The 19559-nt window shown below is 34.1% G+C and overlaps 1 protein-coding gene across 3 annotated transcripts in view; it reads right to left on the bottom strand.

Annotated features, from left to right (window-relative positions):
* Window positions 1-19559, bottom strand: part of Pcdh10 (protocadherin 10) — a 58957-nt gene that overhangs the window by 26105 nt on the left and 13293 nt on the right. For 2 of the 3 annotated variants that reach the window (XM_057757003.1, XM_057757005.1), the window contains exon 4: window positions 18766-19071. In XM_057757003.1, coding sequence (XP_057612986.1) covers window positions 18766-19071 — 306 coding nt within the window. Of the gene's footprint in view, window positions 1-11893; window positions 12116-18765; window positions 19072-19559 lie in introns of those variants that run through there. The other variant, XM_057757004.1, reaches the window with a different exon arrangement.

Below are 19559 nucleotides of genomic sequence, written 5' to 3' on the forward strand. Positions count from 1 at the left end.
TTTTAGTTCTATAACCTTAAAGTATACATTCTGTTCAAGTTTATTTTAATATGTGAAAATACTACATTTACAGAAAATTAAAAAGTTGTACTATGTACTTAGTGTCAGTGAAAGCCAAAAATATCAAATATAAGTTCAAAATTTAAATAATTAAACATTCTTACTTCTGTAAATAGATGCTGGTTAAATGTATTGATACTGTATATTTGCATATAAAATATCTTTATTTTTAACAAATTTGGCAGGGGTAAAATTCAACAATCTTCTTATAAATTGGGGTTTTTAAATTATTAGACAATATAAACAACCAACCAAGAACATCCATTCGTTGCTTTTTGTCGTAAAACTCAAAAAAAAAAAAAAAAGGAGAAGGAGAAGGGAAAGGGGAAGAAAGGGGAAGAAGAGGAAGAGGAAGAGGAAGAACAAGAACAAGAAGAACAAGAAGAAGAAGAAGAACAAGAACAAGAACAAGAAAGAGATGTGAACCAGGATGTGATAAGATTCCTCACATAAGGTGGAAGAGATCAAACAGTTAGCAAAATGTTTGAGACATTAGCAAGAAAATCCAAATTTGATTCCTGACATTCTTATGAAAACGTAGAACACAGCGGCACACACAAAGACAGGCAAATCTGAAACTTATTGACCATCCAGTCTAGTCAAACACATGGAATCGAGGTCCACTGAGAGTTTCTCTCAATAAAAGAAACCAACAAATGCAATGTATAGCAAGAGAGGAAGACATCTGATCTCAACATCACTGTATCCACATGTGCACACCACTGCAACAATGTAACACATACACACACACACACCCATGCACGCACGTGCACAACTCTGGACTTTGAAAGATGATTTTATTAGAATTTAAGATCCCCAAGAGAAAGTAATTTGCCTCAACCAATTTCTCTGTAGTGACCATCTACCTCTGTTTTTAACCCCCAATTCCTTGTGCCTCCATTTTACTCACATTTGAGTTTGGTTCATACTTCTTAATAGTAATGTGTGCATGAAATATCCTGGTGACAATCAAAAAATAAGGATATTGAGAAATTAGCATTTAAATGAGGGGAAGCAGGTGTAAGGAGGCAAAGAACTGTCTCAGAAAAAAAGAAATCTATGAGCAAGTACAAGTAGGGCCAGAATAAATATATGAAATTTTGGATAACTGGAAGACTATGAAATACAAGCAAAAATTTCAGAAGCAGAAATTTTGCAGTATTTTGTTGTTTTTACCTTTTTGCTTGTTTAGCACTGGGATGCCACTATAATTATTTAGCCATGTCAGAGAAGTTGTCTAAACAATTTCTTCAAAGAGTGAAACTTTCTCCTTTGAGGATACTTCACTGTTGAATTGCAGATCAATTCTACAACCCTTGTGGCTGTCTGCTTGCTTAAAATAAAACTCTAGACATGGGTACATGGAATCTTTTTTAAAACATCTATAGACTATTGGGCAAATAGATCTTACAGATTGTTTAAAGACAATATTCTTGTGCATCAGAATCTGCAAGGCATTATGGGAAAAAGGTATATGTCTGTCTGGAAAGGTTATAGTTCACATAAAATGTAAGTTGTGTCTTGCTTCGTGGGCAGGAAAGAGCCCTAACCTTGCATAGTAGGGAGAATACATACATATATATATATATATATATATATATATATATATATGTATGTATATACTTGTATATATATGGAGGCACTAATCGCGCATAGTATAATACAATGGATGAGAAAACAAGATCTTCAGTGTAATGGTGTATCAAGATGATGAGGATCATTAATAAGCATAAAGCAGAAACTATCATGCCTTAACTATAAAAAGACTAAACGCTGGTGACATATGAATAGAATTGTCATTATAACATATCATCTCCTTAAAGTGTTTCATGAAGACCTTAGAACAAAACATTAGAAAAAAATGGTTAAATTAGAGGAAAAATTACAATGCTTCTCCTTGATTCCAGTGAGTTAGACAGAAATGTCTAGGCTTGAAGAAAACAGAAAGGGGTCCACCGCTGTCTCAGATTCCAGCAGAGGACTAGGATTATAGTTAACATATTTGGAAATAGCTTGCCTTCCATTACTCTGATTTTCAAAAAGCAATAAAATATCCTACAGGGAAAAGGTCTGTGCAGCTGTCTTGAGGCCAGTTCACCTCTAAGGACAATTGCAGAAGTTGGGGTTGGAGGTGGGGTGAGGTGAGATTTCAAAAGACGGATTCTGCCCGGCTGTCTATGTATCACATACCGGAGATAATGTCAGTTGCAAAGAAAAGTTAGGAATCCACAGAAGACGACTGGATATGTTTTACCTAAAATTTTTAACTAAGGAAAAAGAAAAAGGCAGATGATAATCACAAACTAATATCAAATTTACTTTATAACTGAGATCAAATCTTCTTTTCTCATAGAATATTGCTTCTGGGCTTATTCTTTTACAGGGAGACACAAGTCAGTCTTGTTATGCAAAGTCTGACTCTGTAATTCACAGGGTTATTGGCATTGTAAAGACTATGTTCTCTAAAGCATTTCATCCGAATAGGCCAGGAGATTGTCAGTAACCTCTGATCAAGTATCTCTTATGTGAAAATAACCACATATCATAGTGTACTAGTATTTATGTACATTCTATTCTCTCATATTGACACAGAGGGAGCAAAAAAAAAGCAATAACAAAAAAGCCCTTGGATATAATTTGTCCCTTTCAGTAACATACTTTCCCTATGTGCCCCTAAGAAGTTATCTTGTTCCTTTCCTCCTTCCTTCCTTTTCCCTCCATCTCTCCAACCTTGGCAGTACTCGGGTGGAAATTCGTGCTTTATGCCTGCTAGTCAGTTATTGTCCCATTGTCCTTCCACCTCTCTTTTCAGTTTTCTAATCAAAATTGACCTCATAAGTAAATTATATATTATTGCTGTTTATCATGAAACCATCATCCTCAGCCATGCATTTTCAGGACCAGAGAAACGATCGATGCGGGGGGGGGGGGGACTATTTCCTACATTTGCTACATTGAGCCAGTCTCTCCGTTTTCTATGTAAAGTTTCATTAGCACTTCCTTCATTTTCATTTCCCACTGGAGCCTTTGTTTTTCAGTCCTTAAAAGTCACAACACACAGCCACGTCAGTCAGAATCCGAGCAGGAAAATAAAGCACACTGCCTGTAGCAAAGCCCTCAGAACTGTGTTCTTTCATATGCCTAGGATTCAAATGTGAATTGCTTAAAAACATTTGGACTACAGATGAATGGTCCCCAAGAAAAAGCAACGTTCTCCTTCGGCTTCTAGAAAGCAACTGGAAATTTACTACAAGAAGTGATTCTTATTTAATATTTTTTAATGTAGGGACAGTAAGAATATCTATGTATGATGATATCTTTACATTAATTTGCATTAAATGAAATGCATAAAAATATACTAAAATCATAACAGACCCTTAGTTGCTGCTCCCTCTTTCTGCTGGTATTATTTGAAAGAGCTTTAATTTAACCAAAATATAGCCTTCTGGAATCTAGCCAAAACAAATTTATACTGTGCATCTAAATTTAGGTTATAGATTCATCATACTAAAACTTTTACTTTAAAATATCTTATTTTTTTCAAGCATTTGCTCTTCAGTTTCATATTTTGCTCACACAATTCCCACCAGCATTCCTCTGCTCCATCAGAAATTTTAAATGGATGGTACACAGTTACTGAACTGCATAAGACAATTATTTGCATTGTAATATAAGAATCATTCTGGAAGATCACCAAATATGTCTTATTCTGATAAAGTAACCACATTTTCTTGTGTTGATACGATGAGAACGTTAAAGTAACGTTCAAAATCCATGAACTTCATTCATGAAGAGGGAAAATGCTTAAATGCATTTAGTGCATTGACAGAACTCACAAGCTAAATAAGTACAAAAAAGGCAAACATGTCTTAACATTTTTCACTTTTTATATCATTTAAAACAGCATTATTAAATTCAGGAAGTAGATAATTACAAAAAAAATAAAATTTGGTTTTGAACAGGAGATGTAAGATGATGTAAGAAGATTCTGGAGGAGAAATTGGGCATGGGCATGAATCTTAGTATTTTGGTCTTTTGTTTATTCTGTGTTCAGGAAAAATAGTGATATCCATGTAGAGAGACAGAAAGATTGAAAGGTAGATGACAGATTAGATAGATAGACAGACAGACAGATAGATAGATAAAGGTTTATTTCTCTGGGGTGTTAGAATTATTTGTGAAATAAATTCACATATATCTGTAAAACTGAGGTTAGAGTGTAGAAGACAAAACCCACAGAGAATCATAAAGTAGTGAAAATATTCACACAAAGTCAAATGAAAATCCATTGCATAGTAAAATCTACACAGTGCTGTGGGGTATTTCAAATAGGCTTTTACCAACATTTGATAATTCGGTTTGATTTAGAAAGACTATGGAGCAAAATTCTGATACCACGTTGATTGAAAAAAATCAGGTGTAATCAATAATTTAGTGAAGGGATAGGTATAAGAATACCCTTTGGCTTTTATGCGTTCAGTCCCTGACCTAAGTACACACACACACATTTCTCCTACATCTCACAAAAATGTGTGAGTTTCTATTCTGAGAGCGGTGTGTGTTCTCTGAAGTTTCGGAGCACCTGTGTCTCTCACTTGGAAGTACTGATACTATTAGGTGTAACAATATCCTGTCAATAGCCATAACTTACACTAATGGTCAAACACAACTGTCAAAATATAGCGCAGATAAATCATATTAGACATGGATTTGTTTAATTCTTTCCTTTAATTTTTTTGGCTGGAAAGAATATAAATCCTTTACTTTCTACAATCAGTAAACCTAACATGTTACACTCTCTACGAAAGAAAAATTCTCATTTCAAAATGAGGATTCTGTGTCACTGTTTGTTTTACATAATCAAGTGTCTTCCCTCAGTATAAATACACAAGCTGAGTAAAATAGAAAGACAATGAAAATTTCAAAAGTTGTAGACTCTGCGCCATAACTAACATCATCATAAAATGAATGAAGATTAATCTCTGCTGCATATTAGACATTTGGTTCTGTAAGATCTTAATGGATAAAGGGGTAAAATGGGAATACTGTACTTTTAACACATGTGCTCTGCGAAAGAATACATTAAATGCAGATACAAAATAGTGATTTATTGTGGAGAGAACACGTGGTCTCTGATTTTTCTCTCAGAGTGAAAGAGGGCATAATTAGCTCTATTTAAGCTCTGAATTTCAATTTTTTCCGTACTCAGACTGATGTCATTGTTTCCATTTTAACTGAATATATGATATATGGTTTCCTTGACACGTAATGAGTGCTTCCTTAGACCAGGCACTGTGCTTTAATATGTTAAATAATTTAATTTCCACAATGAGCTCCTAAGGCATGTTTTATAGATAGGAAAGGGTTACAGCAAGACAAAAAAGTTTTGTAGATAACATAGTTACTGGCTAGGTCAGCCTTAATTTGTCTTTCTGTATAATAGATCTTCAACTTGCCATGACACCTCTGACACAAGGAAATGCATTAAGAACACCCTTGAGAAACCACCCTAGGCTGTGAGAACAAATATCATAAAAATGAATTCTGCGAGGAGAATATGAAAAGTCACACATTCTAATACAGTGTCAAGTTATAACATAAGCATGAGGGATAAAATTGACGAAAACTGGTCAAAGTAGCCACTCGGCAAGTGGCAAGACTATACAGTATTTCTCGGGTTTTATAAGTTTTCAGATTGACTGCTTAAAGCACTATTAGCTGTAAGGTTTATTTTTAATAGGAAGGATGGGTGTTTGCATGAGACATGTGGAGAACAGATGTGAGGACCACACCATACTTCTTCACTGTCTAGAATGACTGAACAAGGGGCAGGTGGTCTCTCTGACCACCCTGACATATTGGGTAGGAATAGCTCATCTTCCTGAAAAAGGAATGAGTTCAGCTACGCTGGATAGTGAGTTATAAAACACACCTGTGTCCACTTCTAATTTCAGCCAGATTTTTGATTCCATTTTTAGCTTTCATCTAGAGAGTCCTCCAGAATATTATAGTTTATTTACTGAGCATATTAGTTGAATTTTAAATGAAGTTTTTGATCTTTCTATTTGCGCATATATCTGTGGTCGGTTTTGAGATGTAATTCTTCTGAATCCCAGAAAGGCTAGAGGACATTGATGTGGTTTTATACCAACCAAAATAAAGTACAAAACCTCTAAGATATTTCAGCATTCAAACTACATTTTTTAAAAAACCACGCCATGGTGTTCTCGACAATAATTTGCAAAGAACACCTTGAAGCACTAGCCAGTGCTCTTGCTCTGTCTCTGTCTCCCTCTGTCCTCCTGCGTTTTATTGTATTTTTTTTATAATTTTACACAATCAAGAGGTTCTCTAATAATATATAATTATAATAAATAATAGTATTAGTGATAGTCCTTTGAAATTAGAAAGTAAATGTAATATTTTCACATTAGCTTAAATAAAATTTAAAGTTAAGGTTAAAGGAATGTGTTTTTTTAATCTATCTGGATTTTCATTTAAAGAAATTATAATATTCCATATTATATACTTTCAGTAATAATTATCAAAATAAAATTTTGATATTATTGAAATAAAAATTGAAATGCTCAAAGATCACATTTATAACCTCTTACACAATTTTAATTGTGAGAGGAAAAAATTAAATTATTCAAAGTCAGGCTATTTTCTACAAATAATTCAGCAAGGTAATCCTGAATTTAGAAAATCCTTAGTAAATTCATTAATACCATCACCCAATTCCTTAGCTTAATTCAAGTCACAAAGAATTGGAGTTTATTTTAACCAATCAACAAAACATTTCATTTTGTCTGCTATTGAGCTACCTTTTTGCTAATATGAAATTACGAAAACATATTGTAATTATGTAGTGTCACACAATCAAAATGCTCATATTCAATTCTAAAATTATTTACTGTAGCCTGAATTTCACAAGCTTTAGCCCACAGGTTGCATTGAAGAGCAGTGACCCCTTGTAAAAACCTTTGAACTCGGTGGCTTCATTACATCATTATTTTCTTGCAAAGTGGGCACTCTCTATTGTTAAATCCAGTCTTCATGTTCACTAATATTAACTCTTATTTGATGATTTTTGTCTTTCATTGCATACTTTTAAGACACATGGTTGACTCAAGTTTCTGCATTCCAAGGTTAAAGCAACCATTTAATCTATGCTCTAAAATATAAAACTCAGATATAATGACTATATGTGGCATTACTCATCAGCTCACTTTCCACATAGTAAGAAAAGCATGACCACTAGGAGACTTGAGACAAGCACGTGTGTAATGCGATCATGACAATTAACAAAACGCTCTCTTTCTAGTTAATCGCGGACTATTTTACAGATCATTAAGGCTGATCTTCTTTTCTTAAAATTCAGTGGAGGATAACATAGCATCAAACATAGAAAATTCTCCATATTAAGAAAAATAAATTAACTCAATAATGAGATACCCCAACATAGTATATGTTAAATTTCTATTCACTTGCTAGCAACTTATATACTATGACACGTTAAGTGGTCTGGGGAACTTTTTAATCTATGCAATCCACTTATTCAATGCATGCATAGAATAGTTGGTGCATGTATGCTTGTTTGAATTCTAGGCAACTCCAAAAAGGTTTTCTTTAAATTATAGTGATTTTGCTTCTTTTTCTTGATGTCTTATTTTCTATCATAAATCTGCCTATGAGGTAGAAGACTGAAATCTCAAGAAACTCAATTTCTTTTTCTTTTCTTTAAAATTCTAAAGAAAGAAAGTCTAAGAAGTCAACTACAGTGACACAGAAAAACAAGGGAAATGAAATGCAGTTTTCTCAAAGCTTCTCCTTTGGAAAGCTGAACCTTTTTCTTCCTTGCTGGACTCAGCTAGAGAGTAACAGTTTGTGAGAAAAAGCAATATCAAGGGCCTAGAAAGTGAAATTCTGTCAAATCACAGATGGCATCTGCATATGTCTGGAGTTTGTAGGCTTAGCGTGTGAGCTGTTTCTCCCTCCCTCGGGAGCAAACACCAGTGTGCTGGCCAGGGCATTTCCACCAGTTCTACTTTAACGTTTCAAGAGGCTAAATGCTTTCTTTTCTTCTCTATCCTCTTGAAGACGGAGGAACTGATTACTGTCTTCTATCTGTAGATTTAGGATGTCCTTGCTCCTCTTTTCTTCTCAATCTGCCCCTCATCAATTTTTTTTTAAAAAAATACTGTTTAGATGTGTTGATTTTTATCATGTTCATCTACTAATTGTAAATTTCCATTAAACATTATCAAAAATTGTGATAATTCTCCACTGGGGTTTCAAAGAGATATAAAGTTCTAGCATCTCGATTTTACATTTTTTTTATTATAATCTGGCATTTAAGTTGACAAGCTCAACTGTCTGTTTCCATAAAATCTATTAAATCAACAGCATATTATATTTAGTCAATCAAAAAGACACAAAGATAAGACGGAAGCATTTCTGACAGACTAAACACAAAGATGGCTACAATATGCTATATATTTTTAAAAAAATCTGCTCCCTAAATTGTTCTTTTCTATATGCATTAGTAGATAATACAGCTTGCTGATGATTTTCCAATACTTTCAGAACAATAACTTGCTAAAAAATTTTAGTAGAATTTTACATCATTTCATTTATTCCAATAATAGAAGCTCTAAATTACAAATAGAATAATCATTAGTACGGATGGAAATAATTCTAAACAAGGTGTGGCAATGACTTGGAGGGCCTTGGAATACTTCCAGTGTTTTGGAACCTGGACATAATGCAGAGAGATGTTTGGGACACTGATTACATAGAAGAAGAGTCCTCATCTTGAGAAAATTTAAATTAGGTATTTATATGAATTTTCAGGGTTTTTATGTACAGAACACGTCACTAAAAATCTTAAAATGTTTCCTATCTTTAAAACCAAATTACTTGTAAGTATAAATAATGTTTATGTGACTAATGGAAATTTGACCAACAATAGTAATGAACAAATATTTTCAAGGTTAGAGTATATAAAGCATCTATAAATGTATATTTATAGAATTAAGCAGTACCAAATATTCAGTTGAAATATATTTCTTAATCTTGTTTTTGAATTAAAAGAAAACTATCTCTTTTGAAACTCATGGTTAAATATGAATTAAATAAGATGACTTATACATGTATTTTTAAATGTTTGAATGAAAATAAAGTTATATTGGATTTTGGGTGAAACAAATTCAGTCAAAACTTGAGGCAACAATATTCAGTATAAAATTTCTCTATCATTTCAGATGACTGAACATATATTAATTTAACAATAGGAGTCAATTACTATTATATAATCTATTTCATAACCATTGGTCTTCCAAGAAAGACTGAAGTAAACAAATAGGTAAATACTTATGTTCATTTTAAACACAAAAATCTGATGCATAATTTATATAAACTTACATGTAATCAATCTCAAAATTCCACCAATATAGTGGTTAAGATTGCCTTACCATTTTCTATACAAATTTTCTAGGCTTCAGATGTACAGCAGCTGACAGATTATCATACTAACTCTCAGATGTATGGACTGTCTCCCCAAACCTTCCTGTGAAGCACTTTAAAGTTCTAAGTCAACCAAGTCTATTTCATCAAGACGCCTCTGCCATATTTACTCAGTTTGCTAATGTCACAGTTGATTCATGGCCTTGTGATATGTTGCACTTCAAAAAGCAACCTACTGCATCCTTAATTAGAGAGGAGAGAGGAATCAGGGTGCTATGACCATTTATTCCTACACCAAAATTTAAAATAGAAACTGTATCTGTAATTGATCTCACTCATTATACATTACTTATTTACATTGATGTTTTTGCACGTAACCAACCTTAAAACCTATTTGAATATCATGTTTATAGGTTGATTTTTTTTACAAGTAAGGATTTATTTGGTTTTTGAGTTAGAGGCCAACTTGAGCTATACTTCTAGACCCTGTGTAAAAACAAGTAAACAAAACATTTTCATAGATTCTATCTTAGCAGCTGTCCCGATGACACAGGCCCATGATTCCAACATGAGATTGCTGAGTTGGGATGACCATGAGTTAGACACCTGCCTCAGCTATATAGTAATATCTCATCAATATTGTTTTGTACAATATAGTAGTATCTAATTTTCATTGCAAACATAGCCATTGGCATATACATAAAACTTAAAAATTATTACTGATAAACTGAAGTCAACTTTTCAGTGTGTAAAAGCATGAAATAATCAAGTACTCAACATAAGACTTGGGACAGTATAGTGTATGATTGAGGGAAATATCAATATTTAAAGGAGAAAATGCTATGCTAACTACATTTTTTCTAGCAGTGAAAATTAACATGCTTGTTGCAATACTTAGCACCGAAAAGAGCAATGCAATTTGCCTACAGTGTCATAGTTAATTTGCTGTTACTCTTGAGCTTTATGCACTGTTGCTTTAAAAAGAAAAAGGCTAATCTTAAACATCGAATGGATAAACTAAAATTGATTGCATCACCTTGTTTACTAACAAGTAACTTGTCCTATCAGTGGCAGAAGACGAGAGGGGAGCTGATCAAATGAATTCCATTGTCAAGCATGACCACAGCTCTACCTGTGATAATTTTTGGAAACAACTAAAAACTAAATTCAAGCCAGGCGATGGTGGCACACACCTTTAATCCCAGTACTTGGGAGGCAGAGGCAGGCGGATCTCTGAGAGTTCGAGGCCAGCCTGGTCTACAAGAGCTAGTTCCGGGACGGGCACCAAAGCTACAGAGAAATCCTGTCTCGAAAAACCAAAAAAAAAAAAAAAGCAAACTAAATTCAATAAAGTACAATACTGCTGTTGAGGGGATGTTGGTGTACAGTACTTCCAGGTGAGGGTATAAATATGGGTGTACCCATGTAACCTAATGATAAAGATAGAATATAGAAACGTATTGATAATTCCTTGTTGATCTCAATTACTTAAAGCTATAATTGATCATTTTGACTGGCACTCCATTGTAGAGACACCGAAACTTAATCACAATTACAGTCTGCAAAATCTCTTCAAGTATTTTAAGGGGGTGTCTCTGAAAAAAAAAAGCATACAGTAAGAAGAACATTGCTATGTAACACATGGTATCTGTGTTAAATATCAAGTTATGGGTTGACTCTAGACTCAGAGCTAAAACTCCAATTATAAATACAAGCTTTTCTGGTCCACAAGTTGTTTCTATCCATGTCCTTTAAAAATTAATAGCGTGCTGAGATTTGATGCTTTCAGACCTCTAGATTCTCTCCACGTGGAATGATCTAGATTATTCTTTGCAGTAACTAGGACGACCTAGGGAGCCTCAAACTTCAAGTACTTTTTATTCTCTATATAGCGCCAGCAAAGATGAGACTGGCTTTAGCTTTTATTCCTCAGTATTTGTGTATGTAGTATTTTTATAATACTAGAGGCTTTACCCATTATGTAGTTTTGCAAATTTTAGGCAGCTTTCCACCCTGAGCACCATACCCCACCCTCTTTTAATTTATTTTTTGAGACAGTGTCTCTCTAACTCCCCCAGGCAGTATTTGAGCCCTCTCTAGAGACCATATTGGCAACTGAACCTCCTGCCTCAGAATACCGAATAGTAAATTATTGTTCTATCTACTGGGCCTAGTTTTATAATTTTTTAGTCTTAAACAACCAATAACAACAGTCTTACACTATTTTCAAGCTACATTATCTAAATAATTTTAACTCCACACAAAGAAGGAGTTTATGAGACACACTCAGCCAAGAAGAGTCTAGGACACTGAGTATTGAATATTGTTTAATGATAATTATAGGCAAATCAATTTGCATATTCCAGGATTATCTACAAGATATTTATAACTTAAATTATTCATATGTTGATTCAGAAATCCTCAGTAAGATGAAGCAGGAAAAATAATTCCATATGTAGGCGTTCCTTTTCATTGAATAATTCTACTTAGGTTTTAATTGATTATCTTCTTTTGTTAGAATCTTATGATGGACAAATGCTTAAATGGGTTTACTTCCAATGTGCAAAACAAGAAAGAGGGTGGAAATGATCTGTAATATAAAATGAGGTATACAAAAATGTTAATATGCTAAAAATGAAAGTGTGCAGGATATAAATTTTCCTTGGTTACACATAGTCTCACAGCAAATGGAATATTATGTAAAATAACAGCTAACTTTATCTGTTCCCTTCTCTTCACATGCATTCTTGAATAACATTTTAACTAATCCTGTATATTTGCTCAAAGACATAATTATAAATGACTTCAGTAAATAGTATTCATACAGGAGTTAAACAAAGAGATGGCTAAATCTAGAAGAAGGCATGTACTTACTAGCTTCATAGAAAAGTGAAAGATGAAGAATCACATGTAAGATACTCAAAAACAAGAAGTTGGAGGAACACTTCACAGACAAGGTACGAAGTGGTTGTAATTAAAACGCTAAGGTCAAGAGTCATGAATCACAATTTCAGTTGCTTAAAATTTAATATGTTACAAGAACAAATCAAAATAAGTTTAAATTTTGAAAATGTTGAAAGATAAGAACAAATCAAAAGAAATTTAAGTTCTAAAAAAGATGAATGGTAAATCATAATTTAAACACCATTATCTCAAATAAGTTCAAATTTTACTGTCCTCTAAAATCCCTACATATGTTATCTAAATACAGGACTAAACTAACATTTTAAGTTGTGAAAGCAGATGTTTGCTTTAAAAGTGCAGAAATCATGCTTATGCCAAGATATGTGAACGAATGAATGATGATAGTATTATGTAAACCCACATACTTAATAAATATCCGCTCTTCACTGTTCATAAGTGATTTAAAATATACTATGCATTGCTCGGTAGGTCTGGAAGTGTCAAGAGAGTAATTGTGTCGGGAGAAAAAATATAGGACAGCAGCAAATTTTAGCAACATTTGCAAATGCTTGGAAACACATTATTTTTAATAATGATCACACAAGTTTCTTCTCAGCATATGATGGCTTGGGTAAATCATTTATAAGATTATCAAACTCAGGTCAATTGATTTGACAGCCATATTTAAATGGCACTTTAAAAATTACAGGGTTATGAATAAGGCAAGAACAGTGACTAAAGGAACTGTAAGAGTTCTTTAGCAAAGGGAGTAGGGCTTTCTTGGATGGAGATTAGTTTGCCATCAGTCAGTGTGAAGATGTGCAGTGATAAGAGGTTAGCTATGGAGACACACAACGCCAAGGTAAGAAACCCCAGCACTGGCAGATGAGCACACACAGGAAATGAAACACTGGGTATCACTGTTGCCTCTCTGAAGAGTTTTCATAACTTCTAACCCTATTAGTTAAGATACACCAGAAGAAAGAACTTAAAGAGCAGCGTACCAACCAGTTGTCTCATATCCCTAGGGCTATAGGGAGGACCCAGGCAGCTGCTGTCTTCAGTTAAGCGCAATGATGATGGAAACTGGGAATACATGAAAGGCTTACACATATAGGAACTAACGGGATTAGGTGAACAGCAGATTCTAACAGTAGAAAAAAAAAAAACAGGGCTGAGCTGTGCTACTGATTATTTGTTATCATTAATTTCCTGGAGAAGTAAGTAAGCTATTTGTTTACAGGAGATTTCTTCATAATCCTGGAGTCACAGAAGTTAATAGAAAAACAGCTCCACTGGAGTGAGAACTGGGATTTGTCAAAAATGGATGAAGTGAAAATCTAAGTAAATTGGGTTCATGGATCTGGGAGTGAGGAAAGAAGAACAAGAGATCAACCACAAAGCTCTCAGAAATATTTGATTAATAAGTAACCGAGCTTGGAGGAAAACTGAGCATTCAAAGAAATTACTTTGCTAAAAAAAAAATCATAATAATCACAAAATCATTTACTGATGGCTGTAACTATATGACAGAATTTTTTTTAAAATGCTTAAATAAAAATACTGTAGATTTAACAAATCTGCTATACTATGGTGTTACTGCAATGGACATATCCCAAAAATACCACCGCACGGAGTTATATAAATATTCTAGCAATGAGTGTCAGTAAGAAAGTCATTTTGTCTTGAATTCTGTATATGCTCTCAACACACTATTGAGTTCAGCAAATTATGAAAACTCACAGAAGGCACCCTGAGATAATGAAGACATTGGGAGAGATGTTACTAAACAAAGCATGTTCCTCACTTCCCATCAGCTCGAGGCTGGAAGTGCTCAGAAGCCGATGCCCAAAAAAGAGCTGTTAACCAACTTTGGATTCACTAAGAAGAGATCTAGGTAGACTATCAGCAACAATTTAGGTGCAATGTTTTAAATTTTTTATCTTTTCATTGTGTTCTATGTGAGCAGCAAAATTTTGAAAGAATGCACAAGCTGATAGAAAGCAGTGGGACAAGTGATCTTTTCCTGCACAAGCATTAGTCTAGATGCTTCTAACATGAAGGCCCGATGGACTACGACATGTTTCAGCAAGTGGTTCCCTCTAAACTGATGAGTCTAGAAAACTCCCTGGGCTTAAGAAGTTTTCAGGAACGTTACATCAGCGATGTTTAATTACTTCATTTAATATGTTGAACGTGTCAAAAAATTCCATATCACAAATACAGGATGAATGATTACTACACACTGGAGAGAAAGAGGACATAAATGAACATATCTTAAAGAAAAAAAATAAAATCATCAGAAAATGTTCTTTGTGTATCCTCACACTTTATTTTTTCTGCACTGCTTCTGCTTTCTAGTTTAGACCACACTGATTTACTGCCAAAAACATTTTAACATTAACATATAATCAGGAGTGACTCCAAATTTATCTCAGTATTGTTTTGTTTATTCAGGTTTTGGACAATTATATAAGTAACACATTTTCTAATCAACTGCCTTTCCTCAAGCTATTTTTTGAGGGAGGGAGGGAGGGAGAGAGAGAGAGAGAGAGAGAGAGAAAGAGAGAGAGAGAAAGAGAGAGAGAAAGGGGGAGGGAGAAAGAGAGAGTGTGCATGTGCAAGCATGAATGGGTATGATCTGTGGGGTGCAGGTCTTGGTACTTGTGTAGGCCAATGCAATTTGTCATTGTGTCTCCCTCAATCCCTTCTCTACCTTCTCTTATGAGACAGTGTCTCTCACTGAACCTGAAACACACCAATTCCCCTAGATTAGCTGGCCACACAGGGGCATAGCTGTACCAGCCTTACCACTACCAGGGTTACTTCCATGCCTGCATTTGATTAGAGTTCTGACAACCTGGACTCTGGCTGTCCTGCTTACAAGGCAAGCACTTTATACGTTGATCCATCTCCTCATCGCTGTGGTTAAATTATTTCTGTTTCTTATCTTCTGAGACTAGCCAGATTGTTTCAAGTAATGCATCGTGTCATTTCAAGGATGAAATTGCTTTAAATAAAATGCCTATAATAAAAACACACACCCTAAGAATCCTATGACAAAAATGCAATGTCATTGCTAATCTCCAGAGAATGTCTTTTTCCCATTTTAAATTGGCTTCTAAATTGCTGAAAGCAATTATTAACTTCAGTTAAAAGTTAAATTTGTGTTTTAGGATTTCTATTAATCCAATAAAATGTAAGGTGAAGCTAAACTAAAGTGAAAAGGTTCAGGTAAATCGAGGTAATCTATCTGTTTCCAACATACACAGTTTTGCTGTGAGCATGAAATCCTCAGCTCTGTAATATAAGTAGGAAAACACAGGTCGGGCAGTGTTTATGACTACGCAAGTATTGATAGATGGTATCAACATGATATCACTTGTTGTAAGTTCCAGTTGAGTAAACAGATAATGTTGAACCGTTTGGACGTTTTTCTATGTGTTAATAAAAAATATGTGACTCGTTTAGATTGCCATGTCATTTTCATTGTATGCAAACACCTCGTATCTTTTTCTTTAGTATAGCTTAAAAAACACTATCAGAGGTATAGTACTCAGAAGGGATCAGCATAGACAAGGATCTAATTTGTATTTTTTAATCTCATTTGCCCTTTGTTCATCATTATTATATAAATTACAGTGGTTACCTCAGTAGGCATTTTTTGGAAACTTTAAAAAATTACTAAATATATAGCTACTTTCCTAAACAACAAATGTATATTACACTATTATAAAACTAAATGCATAGTTAACAAAAGTAAAACAGCAATATCAATAATTATTTAAACATTCTGTAAGCAAGTAATTGGAGTGAATTTTTAGGGTTTTTAATCGTATGATGGATGAGGTTTTTAATTTAGAATATGAGAATGTTTCCATTCCTGATGATAAATGAGGTATAAAAACCTCTCAGCCTATGACGGAGAATGGTCAGGAACAACCGGAGTGTATAGTGTGTACTATTGGACTAACATTAAAATTGACTATGTCTCTTAAGTCTCTATCAAGATATAACTTTAAGGGTGATTGTCTGAATCTAACATGACATAAGTCACTAAAATATTGTTATTTTTGAAAAGGAGAAACTCAGACATGCTCAAAATTCCAGGGTAAATTAAGTACATGATAAATAAAAACGGCCTTTTTTTCCTATTTATTCTCTACTTAGGTCTCACTTCATTCCAAACATTGAGTATTTGGAACAATATTAGTTGGAAAAAATCTATAGTGAAAAATATAGAGTATAATTTGAGACTAATTTGCTTCAACAGACATGTTTAATAAATATAGGACCAAATCTGACTTTACAAGGTACAATAATAGATTTTTTATTTGATTATGCTAACACAAATACGTATGAAATAAATGGCTCCTGGATTTAAGCTTCTAAATGAGAATATTAGATTCGTACAAAATAGAAAATTTTGCAATTAAATATGATTACTATGATCATTATTAAAATCAAAAATCAGTTAAGAAAATTCTTTTTTTAGTTATAGCAAGTTCCAGGTTTAAATAGAACATTGCCAAACATTGTACTCACAAAATTATAAAAAAGAGACTTGCTTTTCCATTTTCTGTGGATTGTCTTAATCTGACAATATGTCCTTAAAGGAAATATTAGTATTCATTAAAAGTATACACTTTTAATTCCTTAGAATCACATATCTTTTAATTTTCCCTTTTAAAATTGCTAATAATGGTTTTCTCTAAAACATATTCTTAAAGTTACAAAAAACAAGGTGGCATTATTCATATTATTTTGGAAACATTTTATTTTTAAGAACAGTTTCAAATCTATAACTCATTTTAAGAAGACCTCATCATGGTCCGATTTATAAAATTTGACTTTTGCTTTCTTTGAAAAAGCGAGAATGTATGACTATGTCTAATTTTGGATCTTGGACTCCCAATAATTTTTGTATTTATGTTGTATATAAATAAAATTAAGGCTAATCAATTATCAGTGTTTCAAAAAAGGCATAATTAACAAACTTTGTGATACTAAAGTGGTGTATCCTCTGGAGTTACAGTCTTTCCTTGAAATTTAAGAACCTGAACACAATCTTTCACTTTAAAAAAGATCACTATTATCATCACTATTTATGAATCTGATGAGGACCTCAGTGGAACACTTGCCTGCTCTTATTGTCAAACATTAGAAACCATGGCATCAATAGATATATTATGTGATTTTTGCATTACACACTCTTAATATATACATATATATGTTATATATTATGCATACTCAGTTTGTTTTATTTTCTTTAAGTTTTTAAAATCTTTCTTATTTTACCAGCTTCAACAGAAATAATACATCTCCAATATTTCTCAATCTTTATTCAGTTTTATGATCCAATGAATATTTTCTTGATACTTGAAGATGAAAAAATATATCAAATGCAATAGAATTTTCAATACCAGGTAGATTTCTATTTTAGATTGAGTTGCCATGGATTTTTTTTTACCTCAATCGAGTATTACTTATGTGGTTTAGCCGGAATTGAATTATAAATAGTATTTATCCTTTAGCAGAAAGGAGACGATGTTATGGAGCAGATATTAAATGGAATAGTTGCATTACTGAGGTCTTCAAAGGAAAGCTATCATAGAAACCCCAAGCATTTTCACTGTCATATGACTGTATAGGATAATCCACAATACATTTCTATATTGAACTAAGGGTCATAATGTCTGTTGTCTCAACGCTACAAGATTACTGGTCACTCTGTCACACAGTATCTCCAACTCTGATTACGGACCTGAGTCCTCACCAGCAAACCTCCTAATCTCTAGTGAAAGCTCAGTATGAAGTCTACACACCAACACTATGCTCTAAATTTGTTCTAATACGTTTAACTTCATTGTGATAAACCACAGTTAGCTGATGATACCAGCCAATATCATCAGGAAACAGGAGACGAGGCCAGGAGTCATAACTCAGGGATAGAGTGCTTGTCTGATATACACAAGTCTCTGAGTTCAATACCCAGAATGCCTTACATCCCCCCCTCCCCGCGAAAGGACCCTGACTTTGATTGGACCTTCAAATTACACAGAAATCAAGTAAACAAGGGTTCACGCTCTAGGGAAATATAGAACATCTGAAAATATTTTTTCATAAAAACCAAGCCTGTGTCTTTTAAATATAGCCCTAACATCAGAGCCCACCTTCTTGCTAACTGTATCAGTTTTCCATCCTCAAGTACTGCTTAAAACTAAAAACAATTTTCATCATCGTTTCTAAGAACTCACACTCTTTTCAGCAATAAGAATGTGGCCCTTTACTTCTTAAGAGGAGCTACTTTGATGTAAACTTTCGTGTGATACTTACTCAAATATGGTGGTTTGTAAGGCGCTCGTGTACTAGACAGCAATCCATCCAGTTCCTTCCTCTCCAGGGTGCCATGCAGGGCCTTCTCTTTGCCGAAGGTGGAGAAGGACCGCTCTGCTCCAGGCTGGGCTTCGGGAGGTTCAAAGACCTCGGTATCTGGAACTGAGTCCATGCCGGGGACATGCAGGTTGCTGCGGTAATCTGCAGCCTGACGTCCATCCGAAGGGACAAATGAAGGCATCCAGCATCGGTCGGAGTGGCCCAGCGCTTTACATTCCTCGGTGCAGTTAGAGAAGAGATCCATACCTGGAAGAAGAGAAAACCGTAGAGAGAAAAGGGGAAGAGACAAGAAACTCCAGATGTAGTCACCGTGGGCAAGCCATACGGTGGGGAAAAGTCTAGACGTAATGTAGTGATAGGTAGAAACATTTTACTAAGTAAATTTTCTCTTAATCTGATGGAAACAAAAAAATTAATATCATTTCCCCTGTCATTTAAAACAGGATAAATGATCGGCAAACGTAAAAGGTCTGACTCTATGGCAAAAAAAGTTGCAGAGACAATTTTTAAACTCTGAATCCTGGTGAAAGAAAAAAACAATGCTGCCAACTTTTTAAAAGTTGAGGAAAAGAGTGAACAGACAAAGCGTATTTGAAAACTCTCTCATGGACTGAAAATAGAGAGAAACCCAAGCTACCTGGGCTTCTCAATCTACATCCTCTAACAAAGCATCATCTGATGTTCTTACAAACACAGAAAGGGTATGCCAAGCTCTGACCACAGTTAGACAACAG

Source organism: Chionomys nivalis, chromosome 24, assembly GCF_950005125.1.
Source record: "Chionomys nivalis chromosome 24, mChiNiv1.1, whole genome shotgun sequence".
Taxonomy (NCBI): Eukaryota; Metazoa; Chordata; class Mammalia; order Rodentia; family Cricetidae; genus Chionomys; species Chionomys nivalis.